This window comes from Ranitomeya imitator, chromosome 1 (genome assembly GCF_032444005.1).
Source record: "Ranitomeya imitator isolate aRanImi1 chromosome 1, aRanImi1.pri, whole genome shotgun sequence".
Taxonomy (NCBI): domain Eukaryota; kingdom Metazoa; phylum Chordata; class Amphibia; order Anura; family Dendrobatidae; genus Ranitomeya; species Ranitomeya imitator.
In genome coordinates, this window is record NC_091282.1 from 256,414,591 (window position 1) to 256,428,850 (window position 14,260).

The window sequence follows — 14,260 nt, forward strand, 5'->3', positions numbered from 1 at the left end:
CACTTTTGAGGGCAGAGCTGGTGTCTGTTCTCTCTACTCACCGGGTTCTCTCCTTACAGTGTGCACTGACAGTGTGCTCTGTTCTTGGCTTGTCTCTTTTAGTTATAGTCGGCAAGGAAGCACACTGTCACTGTGCATTGAAAAGGATGCCACACAGTGACAAAGGAGCTCATACTGACTATATGTCGGACTTTACAACCGACAGATACTTTATAGAGCTGGGACTAGCCCAGCCCGATATGGATCACTGATAATGATTAGTTTCAGGGTGGGGACAAAGACTATGACCACAGCTTCTACCTCCTAATGATTTATTGTTTGAGTATTCCAGCATGTGTACTGGGTTTTCAAACAAAATGTCCTCAAGCCGGAAGTAGGTAAAAAAAGAAATATAAAGCAGTTAGATTAGAGAAGGAACGCTAGTGACTTTTTATTTAATTAAAGTTTATTACAAAAGTGATTAGATTATTACAATAGATAGACATTTAGGATTAAAATCTGTTTGTTTTGGACCACCAATTTAAGAGCACTTCATGTATGTCCACATGATACGATTATACTGCAGGATTTTGTAATTTTTTAAAAAATAACAGCAATATTCAGCTCTGACATTGTTAACATTCTTAGGGTATGTGTCCACATTCAGGATTGCATCAGGATTTGGTCATGATTTTATGCAGGTAAAATCCTGACCAAATCTGCACCTGAGGTCACTGGCAGGTCACTTGCGTTTTTCATGCGTTTTTTTCATGCGCCTTTGTGTGTGTTTTTGTAAGTTCAATAAAGATATACCAAAAAAAAAAGGGTGATGTCATTTCTTGTCCAACCTCTTCATTTACATACTCCATTGAAGAATAATGTTTACACACAGACAGATGATAGATAACAGATCAATAGATAGATAATAGATCTATCGTATCTATTATCTATCTATAAATATGTCTATCGATAGATATATCTATAGATAGATAGATATATCAATAGACAGATAATAGATGATAGATAATACCAAGCCCGATGTTTAGTATATCTATGTATCTTTAATCTGTCTGTCTGTCATGGAAATCCCAAGTCGCTGATTGGTCGCTGCAAAACGGCCATGACCAATCAGCGACGTGGCACAGTCCGGCGGTGAAATGGCCGCTCCCTACTCCCCTGCAGTCAGTGCCCCCTCCAGTCAGCGCTCACACAGGGTTAATGGCAGTGTTTACGGACCACGCTATGCCGCGGTGTAACGCACTCCGTTAACGCTGCTATTAACCCTCTGTGACCAACTTTTTTACTATTGATGCTGCTTATGCAGCATTAATAGTAAAAAGATCTAATGTTAAAAATAATAATAAAAAAACATTATATACTCACTCTCTGTCGGCCCCTGGATCCAGCTGAGGCCTTTCCCGCTCCTCGTGACGCTCCGGTAACCGGTCCATGCATTGCAGTCTCGCGAGACCGCTACGTCATCATCTCGCGAGACTGCAATGCACTCTTGGGACCGGAGCGTCGCGAGGAGCCTCGGTAAACGCCTCGCCTGGATCCGGGGGCCGACGGAGAGTTAGTATAGAACTATTTTTTATTTTAATTAATTTTTTTTTTAACAGGGATGTGGTGTCCACATTGCTATATATTACGTGGGCTGTGTTAGATACTGCGTGGGCTTTGTTATATACTACATCTCTGTGCTTTATACTATGTGGGCTGTGCTATATACTACGTGGCTGTGGTATATATTACGTGGCTGGGCAATATACTACATCGCTGTGCTCTATACTACGTGGCCTGTGTCATATACTGCATGGGCAGTGTTTTATACTACGTCTCTGTGCTATATACTACGTGGCTGGTCAATATACTACGTGGCTGTGCAATATACTACGTGTCTGTGCTATATACGTGTCTGGGCAATATACTACGTGGCTGCTATATCTACTGTGTTGGCTGTGCTATATACTACGTGGGCTGTGTTATATATTACATCGCTGTGCTATATACTACGTGGCTGCTATATACTACGTGGCTGCTATATACTACGTGGCTGTGCTATCTACTGCGTGGGCTGTGCTATATACTACGTGGGCTGTGTTATATACTACATGGCTGTGCTATATACTACGTGGCTGTGCTATATACTACGCGGCTGCCGCGACCAATCTGCAATATTGGCGCGGAATTTAACCACTCACAACGCGACGTACATACATACAACCATATTCTAGAATGCCCAATGCGTTCAGGCCGTGAATTGGTGCGGGATTTAAACCACGCTTCGCTGATTGCTTGCGCTGGCCGCAACCAATCAGCGATATTGCAGCGGGATTTAAACACCACTTCATAAATAAAGTACATACATATTCTAGAATACCCGATGCGTTAGAATCGGGCCACCATCTAGTAGATATATAATAGCAAGGCCGATGTTTGTGAATGAACGTTTAATTTAAAAAAAAAAAATGGCGTGAGCTCCCGCGCAATTTTCTGCGCCAGAGGGGGAAAGTCGACAGCCGGGGTCCAATATTTTTAGCCTGGGAAGGGGGTAATACCCATGGCCCCTCCGAGGCTATGAATATCAGCTTGCAGCTGTCTGCGTAGCCCTTACTGGCTATTAAAATAGGGGGACCCCCCCAAAAAAATGACGTGGGGTCCCCCTATAATTTATAGCCAGAAAGGCTACGCAAACAGCTGCGGGCTGATATTCATAGCCTAGAGAGGGGCCATGGATATTAACCCCGGCCCGGCTACAAATACCAGCCCACAGCCGCCCCAGAATTGGGCATCTGTAAGATGTGCCAATTCCGGCACTTAGCCCCTCTCCTCCCACTCACGTGTAGCTGTGGGATATGGGGTAATAAGGGGTTAATGTCACCTTGCTATTGTAAGGTGACATTAAGCCAGGTTAATAATGGAGATGTGTCAGTAAGACGCCTATCCATTATTAATCCTAGAGTAGTGAAAGAGTTAAAAAAGAAATAGACACAGCCAGAAAAAAGTATTTTATTATTCTTAATTTCACCATACTTACCATACTCGACCGCCTGCAAAAAACGTAAAATAATAAACCGTATTCTCCCTGTCCGACGCAGTCAAATTAATAACGAGTGTCCCACGACGATCTCCCGTATAGAACAGTGACATCGAGTGATGTCACTGCTCTATAGACCTTCAGTGACACACTGACAGGAGACAATGCCTCCTGCAGTGCATCACTGAGAGGTTGTAATAATATAATAGGCTCACACTCTAAATTCCCTATCAGTATGTCTTTGGAATGTGGGAGGAAACCGGAGAGCCCGGAGGAAACCCACGCAAACACGGGGAGAACGTACAAACCCCTTGCAGATGTTGTCCAAGGTGGGATTTGAACCCAGGACTCCAGCGCTGCAAGGCTGCAGTGCTGTCCACTGAGCCACCGTGAGGTTACTCTAGTTCACTGGTCTCACTTTATGGCCATTGCTGTGTGGGAACTTTCTCACACAGCAATGCCAAAAGTGAGACTAGGGACTATTTTCTCACAGGGGCGTAGGAATACATTGTGGAAGGATACCCCCCATCATTGTATTCCTGGAGCCCCTGGAGAGCGGTCGCATCAGCTGATGCTGCTACTCTCTACGGGAGATCGTCATGGGACACTCGTTTTAATTGGATTTCTGCGGATCAGGGAGTATATTGTTTGTTTATTATTTTAATATATTTTACAGGTGACAATGGCTTCCGGGATCAAAGTGACAAGTGATGGTGAGTATGTACTCTGTTTAATGTACTGTATGTCTATATGTATGTACTTTATGTATGTGTTGTATGTTGCATGGTGTATGGTGCATGTCGCATGTTGTATGTCACATGTTGTTGCATGTCGCCGCATGTTGCATGTTGTCGCATGTTGTCTGTCGCATGATGTCGCATGTTGTATGTCGCATGTTGTTGCATGTCACATGTATGTTGCATGTTGAATGTTATTGCATGATCTTGCATGTCACATGTTGCATGTCGTTGCATGTTGTTGCATGTCGCATTTTGTTGCATGTCGTCGCATGTTGCATGATGTCGCATGTTGTATGTTGCATGTCGTTGCATGTTGTATGTCGTTGCATGTTGCCGCATGTCGTTGCATGTTGTCACATGTCGAATATTGTTGCATGTCACATGTTGCATGGCGTATGTTGTATGTCACATGTTGTATGGTGTATGCTGTGTTGTATGTTGTGTGTTGTATGTGCACACAGTGTAGACAAGTCCGGCTCTGCTACATTTGGATGCCTGACATCCAGATGTAGTAGAGCCGGTAGATGATCGCCGGAGATAACCCTCCAGTGATCACCTACACTGCAGCATTCTCACTATCAGCTGTTTGCGAGAACCAGACTAGTGACCGGAGATAAGTCCCGGTCACGTGCACGGCAGTTCTCGCGATAACATAAGTTATCGCGAGAACTGCAGTGGACGAGGGACTTCCGGCTGCGGGACAGGTGAACAGGCAGACATGCATAGTAAGCTGCTTGTACGCAGTTTCTACGCATGTGACTAATCATTAGATGCGATTTTATCGCATCTAATGATAGTCTATGGTAAATATACGGCGCGGCGATGGAGCGTCGCAGCTTTGTAAACAAACATGCTGCGTTCTGAAAAGACGCGCTGCATGTCTGTTTACGCCGGTCTGCCGCCTGCGCGTTTTACCGCAGAGTGGAGACGGGATTTCATGAAATTCCCTCCACTATGCTGTAACATCTGGATGCTGCGTGTTTGACGCTGCAGCTCTACGCAGCGTTTCCTGAACGTGGAAACATACCCTTAGGTTACACAGTCACCTTAAGGCCTAATTCAGACTTGTGTTTTTTCTCACCCATAAAATAAGGATAGATTCCCATGATTGTGTTGTGCCAGATTTCCATCAGTGTTTGATCAGTGTCTCTTTTTAAGATAAATATTTCTACACTTTTTCTCATATGCAACAAAAACGGAAAGGGTTTTCTCAAGCTTCTGCTAGGAAACTAACCTGGAAATAAGATAGAACAGAACTAGGAAGGCATTCGAGTGCTGTCAGAGTTTTTCACAGACCCAAAGACTTAAATGCATACGTTTGATCCAATATTTGGATTAAAAATGGACATGTCTGTTTGTTTTTGTTTGTTTTTTGCTGACCACAAAAATAAAACGTGAACAGCCACGTAGTCTGTAATGAGTAAGTGTTCTATCCGTGGAAAAACACAGAACTAGCAAATTAAAAACTGATGTCTCAATGAGCCCTTCTACTGCTTTCATATACTGTGTCGGTGAGTAAACAATGTGAATGTGGCCTTAGGGTGCCTGTGCTCGGAGCAGCTTTTATAGCCCAGCTAATAACCAAGTGCACAACCAAGCACGGTACTGTGAATTGCACTTGTTTTGCAATGAGGATTTTTACCACACAGTCACTACAGGTGAAGCCCAGACGAACCATATGCTTCCCATGTACAAGCAGTGCAGCCAGTGCCGGATTACAAATCTGCTATACAGTTTCATGCAGTTATTGCCATGCATTTCCCATCCATATAGCCTGCATGCTGCACCCTTTACTAAGGTTTTTTTTTTTTTTTTAAAGACATATTTGGTCCTTTGTTTGTCATTTGACGTAGAATGGTAAATTGTCATAAAACATATTGCACGCCGATTCTTCTGAAAATGTTAATTACAGTCTGAAGTTTTGTCAGTGGGATTTGCTGGTAAACGTTCCTTCTCTCCTTTCAGAGCTGTCTGAGGTCTTGTGGACGATGGTGCTGAATAAAGGCCTTCATGTGCTGCCCTCTCATATCGCAGTGTTTGTGCTGGTGCCAGCCGTGGCCGCATTTTCTTGTTTGACGGTTTTCATTCTTTTAGTTATGGAGGGCATGTCTGCCTTCCTTCATGCTCTTCGATTACACTGGTAGGTTTTATTAGCTAGCCTTATGCTTGTGTGTCACACATATTTATACTGCTGACAAAACATATTTATTAAATATACCGTAGGTGAATCTATGATAAAAAAAAATCTCTTCACCAGTGTACTAGAGGTTCCTCTGTGTGTGTATTAGTGTACTTTATACACTACAGTGTGTGTATATATAATATATAATTAGTGTACTTTATACACTACTGTGTGTTTATATACATATATATAATATATATATACAGTACAGATCAAAAGTTTGGACACATCTCATTTAAAGATTTTTCTGTATTTTCATGACTATGAAAATTGTACATTCACACTGAAGGTATCAAAACTATGAATTAACACATGTGGAATTATATACTTAACAAAAAAGTGTGAAACAACTGAAAATATGTCTTATAGTCTAGGTTCTTCAAAGTAGCCACCTTTTGCTTTGATGACTGCTTTGCACACTCTAGGCATTCTCTTGATGAGCTTCAAGAGGTAGTCACCGGAAATGGTCTTCCAACAATCTTGAAGGAGTTCCCAGAGATGCTTAGCACTTGTTGGCCCTTTTGCCTTCTCTCTGCGGTCCAGCTCACCCCAAACCATCTCGATTGGGTTCAGGTCTGGTGACTGGAGGCCAGGTCATCTGGCGTAGCACCCCATCACTCTCCTTCTTGGTCAAATAGCCCTTACACAGCCTGTAGGTGTGTTTGGGGTTATTGTCCTGTTGAAAAATAAATGATGGTCCAACTAAACGCAAACCAGAGGGAATAGCATGCCACTGCAAGATGCTGTGGCATGGCTGTGGTAGCCATGCTGGTTCAGTATGCCTTCAATTTTGAATAAATCCCCAACAGTGTCACCAGCAAAGCACCCCCACACCATCACACCTCCTCCATGCTTCAAGGTGGGAACCAGGCATGTAGAGTCCATCCGTTCACCTTTTCTGCATCGCACAAAGACTCGGTGGTTGGAACCAAAGATCTCAAATTTGGACTCATCAGACCAAAGCACAGATTTTCCACTGGTCTAATGTCCATTCCTTGTGTTCTTTAGCCAAAACAAGTCTCTTCTGCTTGTTGCTTGTCCTTAGCAGTGGTTTCCTAGCAGCTATTTTACCATGAAGACCTGCTGAGCCTGGTGACTCGGATAAACTTATCCTCAGAAGCAGAGGTGACTCTTGGTCTTCCTTTCCTGGGGCGGTCCTCATGTGAGCCAGTTTCTTTGTAGCGCTTGATGGTTTTTGCCACTGCACTTGGGGACACTTTCAAAGTTTGCCCAATTTTTCAGACTGACTGACCTTCATTTCTTAAAGTAATGATGGCCACTCGTTTTTCTTTACTTAGCTGCTTTTTTCTTGCCATAATACTAATTCTTACAGTCTATTCAGTAGGACTATCAGCTGTGTTTCCACCAGACTTCTGCACAACACAACTGATGGTCCCAACCCCATTTGTAAGGCAAGAAATCCCACTTATTAAATCTGACAGAGCACACCTGTGAAGTGAAAACCATTTCTGGTGACAACCTCTTGAAGCTCATCAAGAGAACGCCAAGAGTGTGCAAAGCAGTCATCAAAGCAAAAGGTGGCTACTTTGAAGAACCTAGAATATAAGACATATTTTCAGTTTCACACTTTTTTGTTAAGTATATAATTCCACATGTGTTAATTCATAGTTTTGATGCCTTCAGTGTGAATGTACAATTTTCATAGTCATGAAAATACAGAAAAATCTTTAAATGAGAAGGTGTGTCCAAACTTTTGGTCTGTACTGTATATATTAGTGTACATTATACAGTACTATGCAAAAATGTAGAGAAAATGCTGCTAAGTTTTTTCTAGAAGCGTATATATCAGAGCAATAATCTCAAATGTAAATGAGGGCCAAATAGCCACATGGGGGGTGTCATGAAACAACAGAACACTCCTATTTATACCCTTAACCCCTTCCCGACCTTTGACGCATACGCTGCGTCATGAAAGTCGGTGCCATTCCGACCCATGACGCAGCATATGTGTCATGGAATGATCGCGTCCCTGCAGATCGGGTGAAAGGGTTAACTCCCATTTCGCCCGATCTGCAGGGACAGGGGGAGTGGTAGTTTAGCCCAGGGGGGGTGGCTTCACCCCCTCGTGGCTACGATCGCTCTGATTGGCTGTTGAAAGTGAAACTGCCAATCAGAGCGATTTGTAATATTTCACCTAAAAAAATGGTGAAATATTACAATCCAGCCATGGCCGATGCTGCAATATCATCGGCCATGGCTGGACACACTAATGTGCACCCACCCCACTCCTCCGATCGCCCCCCCAGCCCCCCGATCTGTGGTCCGCTCTCCTCGGTCCTGTGCTCCGCTCCCCCGTCCTCCTGCCCGCTCCCCCCGTGCTCCAATCACACCCCCCGTGCTCTAATCAAACCCCCCCGCACTCCGATCACCCCCCCCCCGCACAGCGATCACCCCCCTGCACAGCGATCCCCCCCCCGTGCTCCGATCCGCCTGCCCGCACAGCGTTCCCCCAGTCCGTGCTCCAATCCACCCCCCCCCCCCCGTGTTCCGATCCACCCCCCCCGTGCTCCGACGCCCCCCCCCGTGGTCCCCCCCCACCCCATCATACTTACCGATCCAGCCGTGGTCCCGTCCGTCTTCTGCCTGGGCGCCGTCATCTTCCAAAATGGCGGGCGCATGTGCAGTGCGCCCGCCGAATCTGCCGGCCGGCAGATTCGTTCCAGAGTGAATTTTGATCACTGAGATATAATCTATCTCAGTGATCAAAATAAAAAAAAAAGTAAATGACACCCCCCCCTTTGTCACCCCCATAGGTAGGGACAATAAAATTTTTTTTTTTTTTTTTTTTTCCACTAAGGTTGGGGTAAGAAGTAGGGTTAGGGGTAGGGTTAGGGGTAGGGGTAGGGTTAGGGCTAGGGTTAGGGTTTCGGTATGTGCACACGTATTCTGGTCTTCTGCGGATTTTTCCGCTGCGGATTTGATAAATCCGCAGTGCTAAACCGCTGCGGATTTATGGCGGATTTACCACGTTTTTTCTGCGCATTTGAATGCGGTTTTACAACTGCGATTTTCTATTTGAGCAGTTGTAAAACCGCTGCGGAATCCGCAGAAAGAAGCGACATGCTGCGGAATGTAAACCGCTGCGTTTCCGTGCAGTTTTTCTGCAGCATGTGTACAGCGATTTTTGTTTCCCGTAGGTTTGCATTGAACTGTAAACTCATGGGAAAATGCTGCGGATCCGCAGCGTTTTCCGCAGCGTGTGCACATACCTTTAGAATTAGGCTATGTGCACACGGTGCGGATTTGGCTGCGGATTGGCCGCTGCGGATTCGCCACTGCGGATTCGCAGCAGTGTTCCATCAGGTTTACAGTACCATGTAAACATATGGAAAACCAAATCCGCTGTGCCCATGTTGCGGAAAATACCGCACGGAAACGCTGCGTTGTATTTCCCGCAGCATGTCAATTCTTTGTGCGGATTCCGCAGCGTTTTACACCTGTTCCTCAATAGGAATCCGAAGGTGAAATCCGCACAAAAAACACTGGAAATCCACGGTAAATCCGCAGGTAAAACGCAGTGCCTTTTACCCGCGGATTTTTCAAAAATGGTGCGGAAATATCTCACACGAATCCACAACGGGGGCACATAGCCTTAGGGCTAGGGTTGGGTTGGAATTAGGGTTGTGGTTAGGGTTAGGGGTGTGTTGGGGTTACGGGTGTGTTGGGGTTAGGGTTGTGATTAGGGTTATGGCTACAGTTGGGATAAGGGTTAGGGGTGTGTTGGAGTTAGAATTGAGGGGTTTCCACTGTTTAGGCACATCAGGGGTCTCCAAACGCAACATGGCGCCACCATTGATTCCAGCCAATCTTGTATTCAAAAAGTCAAATGGTGCTCCCTCACTTCCGAGCCCCGACGTGTGCCCAAACAGTGGTTCACCCCCACATATGGGGTACCAGCATACTCAGGACAAACTGCGCAACAATTACTGGGGTCCAATTTCTACTGTTACCCTTGAGAAAATAAAAAATTGCTTGCTAAAACATCATTTTTGAGGAAAGAAAAATGATTTTTTATTTTCACGGCTCTGCGTTGTAAACGTCTGTGAAGCACTTGGGGGTTCAAAGTGCTCACCACATATCTAGATAAGTTCCTTGGGGGGTCTAGTTTCCAAAATGGGGTCACTTGTGTGGGGTTTCTACTGTTTAGGCACACCAGGGGCTCTGCAAACGCAACGTGACGCCCGCAGACCATTCCATCAAAGTCTGCATTTCAAAAGTCACTACTTCCCTTCTGAGCCCCGACGTGTGCCCAAACAGTGGTTTACCCTCACACATGGGGTATCAGCTTACTCAGGAGAAACTGGACAACAACTTTTGGGGTCCAATTTCTCCTGTAACCCTTAGGAAAATAAAAAATTCTGGGCTAAAAAATTATTTTTGAGGAAAGAAAACGTATTTATTATTTTCACGGCTCTGTGTTATAAACTTCTGTAAAGCACTTGGGGGTTGAAAGTGCTCACCACATATCTAGATAAGTTCCTTTCGGGGTCTAGTTTCCAAAATGGGGTCACTTGTGGGGGGTTTCTACTGTTTAGCAACATCAGGGGCTCTGCAAACGCAACGTGACGCCCGAAGAGCATTCCATCAAAGTCTGCATTTCATAACGTCACTTCTTCACTTCCGAGCCCCAACATGTGCCTAAACAGTGGTTTACCCCCACATATTGGGTATCAGCGTACTCAGGAGAAACTGGACAACAACTTTTGGGGTCAAATTTCTCCTGTTACCCTTGGGAAAATAAAAAATTGCGGGCTAAAGAATCATTTTTGAGAAAAGATTTTTTTTTTTTTTCATGGCTCTGCGTTATAAACTTCTGTGAAGCACTTGAGGGTTAAAAGTGCTCACCACACATCTAGATTAGTTCCTTTGGGGGTCTAGTTTCCAAAATGGGGTCATTTGTGGGGGATCTCTAATGTTTAGGCACACAGGGGCTCTCCAAACGCGACATGGTGTCCGCTAATGATTGGAGCTAATTTTCCATTTAAAAAGCCAAATGGCGTGCCTTCCCTTCTGAGCCCTCCCGTGCGCCCAAACAGTGGTTTACCCCCACATATGGGGTATCAGCATACTCAGGACAAACTGGACAACAACATTTGTGGTCCAATTTCTCCTATTACCATTGGCAAAATAGGAAATTCCAGGCTAAAAAATCATTTTTGAGAAAAGAAAAATTATTTTTTTATTTTCATGGCCCTGCATTATAAACTTCTGTGAAGCACTTGGGGGTTTAAAGTGCTCAGTATGCATCTAGATAAGTTCCTTGGGGGGTCTAGTTTCCAAAATGGGGTCACTTGTGGGGGAGCTCCATTGCATAGGCACACAGGGGCTCTCCAAATGCGACATGGTGTCCGCTAACAAATGGAGCTAATTCTCCATTCAAAAAGTCAAAAGGCGCGCCTTCCCTTCCGAGCCCTGCCGTGTGCCCAAACAGTGGTTTACCCCCACATATGAGGTATCGGCGTACTCGGGAGAAATTGCTCAACAAATTTTAGGATCCATTTTATCCTATTGCCCATGTGAAAATGAAAAAATTGAGGCGAAAAGAAATTTTTTGTGAAAAAAAAAAGCACTTTTTCATTTTTACGGAACAATTTGTGAAGCACCTGAGGGTTTAAAGTGCTCACTAGGCATCTAGATAAGTTCCTTGGGGGGTCCAGTTTCCAAAATGGGGTCACTTGTGGGGGAGCTCCAATGTTTAAGCACACAGGGTCTCTCCAAACGCGACATGGTGTCCGCTAACGATGGAGATAATTTTTCATTCAAAAAGTCAAATGGCGCTCCTTCCCTTCCGAGCCTTACCATGTGCCCAAACAGTGGTTTACCCCCACATGTGAGGTATCGGTGTGCTCAGGAGAAATTGCCAAACAAATTTTAGGATCCATTTTATCCTGTTGTCCATGTGAAAATGAAAAAATTGAGGCTAAAAGAATTTTTTTTGTGAAAAAATAGTACTTTTTCATTTTTACGGATCAATTTGTGAAGCAGCTGGGGGTTTAAAGCGCTCACTATGCATCTAGATAAGTTCCTTGGGGCGTCTAGTTTCCAAAATGGGGTCACTTGTGGGGGAGCTCCAATTTTTAGGCACACGGGGGCTCTCCAAACTTGACATGGTGTCCGCTAAAGAGTGCAGCCAATTTTTCATTCAAAAAGTCAAATGGCGCTCCTTCCCTTCCAAGCCCTGCCGTGTGCCCAAACAGTGGTTTACCCCCACATATGAGGTATCAGCGTACTCAGGACAAATTGGACAACAACTTTCGTGGTTCAGTTTCTCCTTTTACCATTGGGAAAATACAAAAATTGTTGCTGAAAAATCATTTTTGTGACTAAAAAGTTAAATGTTAATTTTTTCCTTCCATGTTGCTTCTGCTGCTGTGAAGCACCTGAAGGGTTAATAAACTTCTTGAATGTGGTTTTGAGCACCTTGAGGGGTGCATTTTTTAGAATGGTGTCACTTTTGGGTATTTTCAGCCATATAGACCTCTCAAACTGACTTCAAATGTGAGGTGGTCCCTAAAAAAAATGGTTTTGTAAATTTCGTTGTAAAAATGAGAAATCGCTGGTCAAATTTTAACCCTTATAACTTCCTAGCAAAAAAAAATTTTGTTTCCAAAATTGTGCTGATGTAAAGTAAACATGTGGGAAATGTTATTTATTAACTATTTTGTGTCACATACCTCTCTGATTTAACAGAATAAAAATTCAAAATGTGAAAATTGCGAAATTTTCAAAATTTTCGCCAAATTTCCGTTTTTATCACAAATAAACACAGAATTTATTGACCTAAATTTACCACTAACATGAAGCCCAATATGTCACGAAAAAACAATCTCAGAACCGCTAGGATCCATTGAAGCGTTCCTGAGTTATTACCTCATAAAGGGACACTGGTCAGAATTGCAAAAAACGGCAAGGTCTTTAAGGTCAAAATAGGCTGGGTCATGAAGGGGTTAAATACAGAGAGGCATGGTGTCAAAACAGTTTGTCTATAGTAAGTGGAAACAATCAGAATAAACAGTAGTACAAAAGCATGAAGGTAGATCATGAAAAACTCAGGTAGAACGAGTATGGGGTCAACAAATAAAAATGTTGTGTAAGGGTCGGGGGAATGGTCATTCCGAAAATCTGTCTAGATTTATGAATGTGTAGGTACGCCTTTTAGTAAAGTGACTAGTTCAGGAATTATTTTTACCCATGTAAATCCCCTTGTGACTCCAGAGAGCCAGAAGGAGCTTCTCATAGACTTGCATTGAATAGTGACCTCTGTTTTGCTTCAGCAAACACTGGAGTGATCCTGTAGGTCACAAACTACTTCAGGCCGATGGGAGCAGCGGGTATAGAAGGTGAAGACAGCGGTGGGTCTAAGACTAGTGGTAGAGAAGTTATATTAGAAGTACCACTCATTCCACAGCAAATTAAAAATGCCGGAGTGCTATTCCAGCCTTATGAGTGTCAGCAATTGACATCCTTTTTCATGCATATTTGCATCTGGGTTTTATTTTATGTCTATTTTGATTTTACTGCTTTTATGATCTGTAATGACTATTGCTCCATTCACTGTCTGAGATTATTCCCATGGGCCCATGTAAGGAAGAAAAAAGCAGTGGTCACGCATGCACACTACCCCTATTCACATGCGGGATTTGGGGCCCCTCCATTCTCCAGATTGACTGCTGTGGGCTCAACTACTGGAGACCACACAGATTTATCACCGTTCATGTAGATACTTGATAGTTGTTGTTTAGGGAAAACCCCTTTAAAATCTTCTGAATTTTGTAACTGGCATAGGACTATGACTCCTTCCAAATAAATTACATTATTATTCTTGTACTTACCCTGCAGAATATACTATGTCTCTAACTGTGTATTTTTTTTTTTTTACTTCTATAACAGGGTGGAATTTCAAAACAAGTTTTATTCTGGTGCAGGATACAAATTTACCCCTTTCTCATTTAACAATATGGCCTTGTACCTGGACTGAGCCCTTTTGTGTTTTACTTGTATTTGTATTAAAAATAAATTTTCCATCTGAACACCACAGATTTTACACATTTCATCTGGGAGCATCCACAAAATCCATTCCTTCAGTATACGTCCTGTTGCATTCCTGTAAGCCATGCCAGTCATCTTGCGTGAATAATTTAGTGTTGTTCGTGTGCAGAAACATTGCGCAGACATATCCGAGAAGTGCATGAATATCCGTCTCTCAGTCATCAGGGCAGACAGATTCACACGTCAGTAATGATTTCTTCACCGTTTACAAGCTTTTTTTTTTTAGTAATGAAGAGTTTGATGCAAGTTACA

At 43.6% G+C, this 14,260-nt stretch overlaps 1 protein-coding gene across 3 annotated transcripts in view; it reads left to right on the forward strand.

The window, feature by feature from the left end:
* The window catches only part of ATP6V0A2 (ATPase H+ transporting V0 subunit a2), a 183,006-nt gene extending 169,012 nt beyond the window's left edge, over nucleotides 1-13,994 (forward strand). For all 3 annotated transcript variants that reach the window (XM_069755987.1, XM_069755988.1, XM_069755989.1), the window contains 2 exons: nucleotides 5,722-5,896; nucleotides 13,850-13,994. In XM_069755987.1, the coding sequence (XP_069612088.1) occupies nucleotides 5,722-5,896; nucleotides 13,850-13,937 (263 nt within the window). In that variant the 3' untranslated portion in view covers nucleotides 13,938-13,994. The remainder of the gene's footprint in view (nucleotides 1-5,721; nucleotides 5,897-13,849) is intronic.
* Nucleotides 13,995-14,260: the final 266 nt, after the last annotated feature.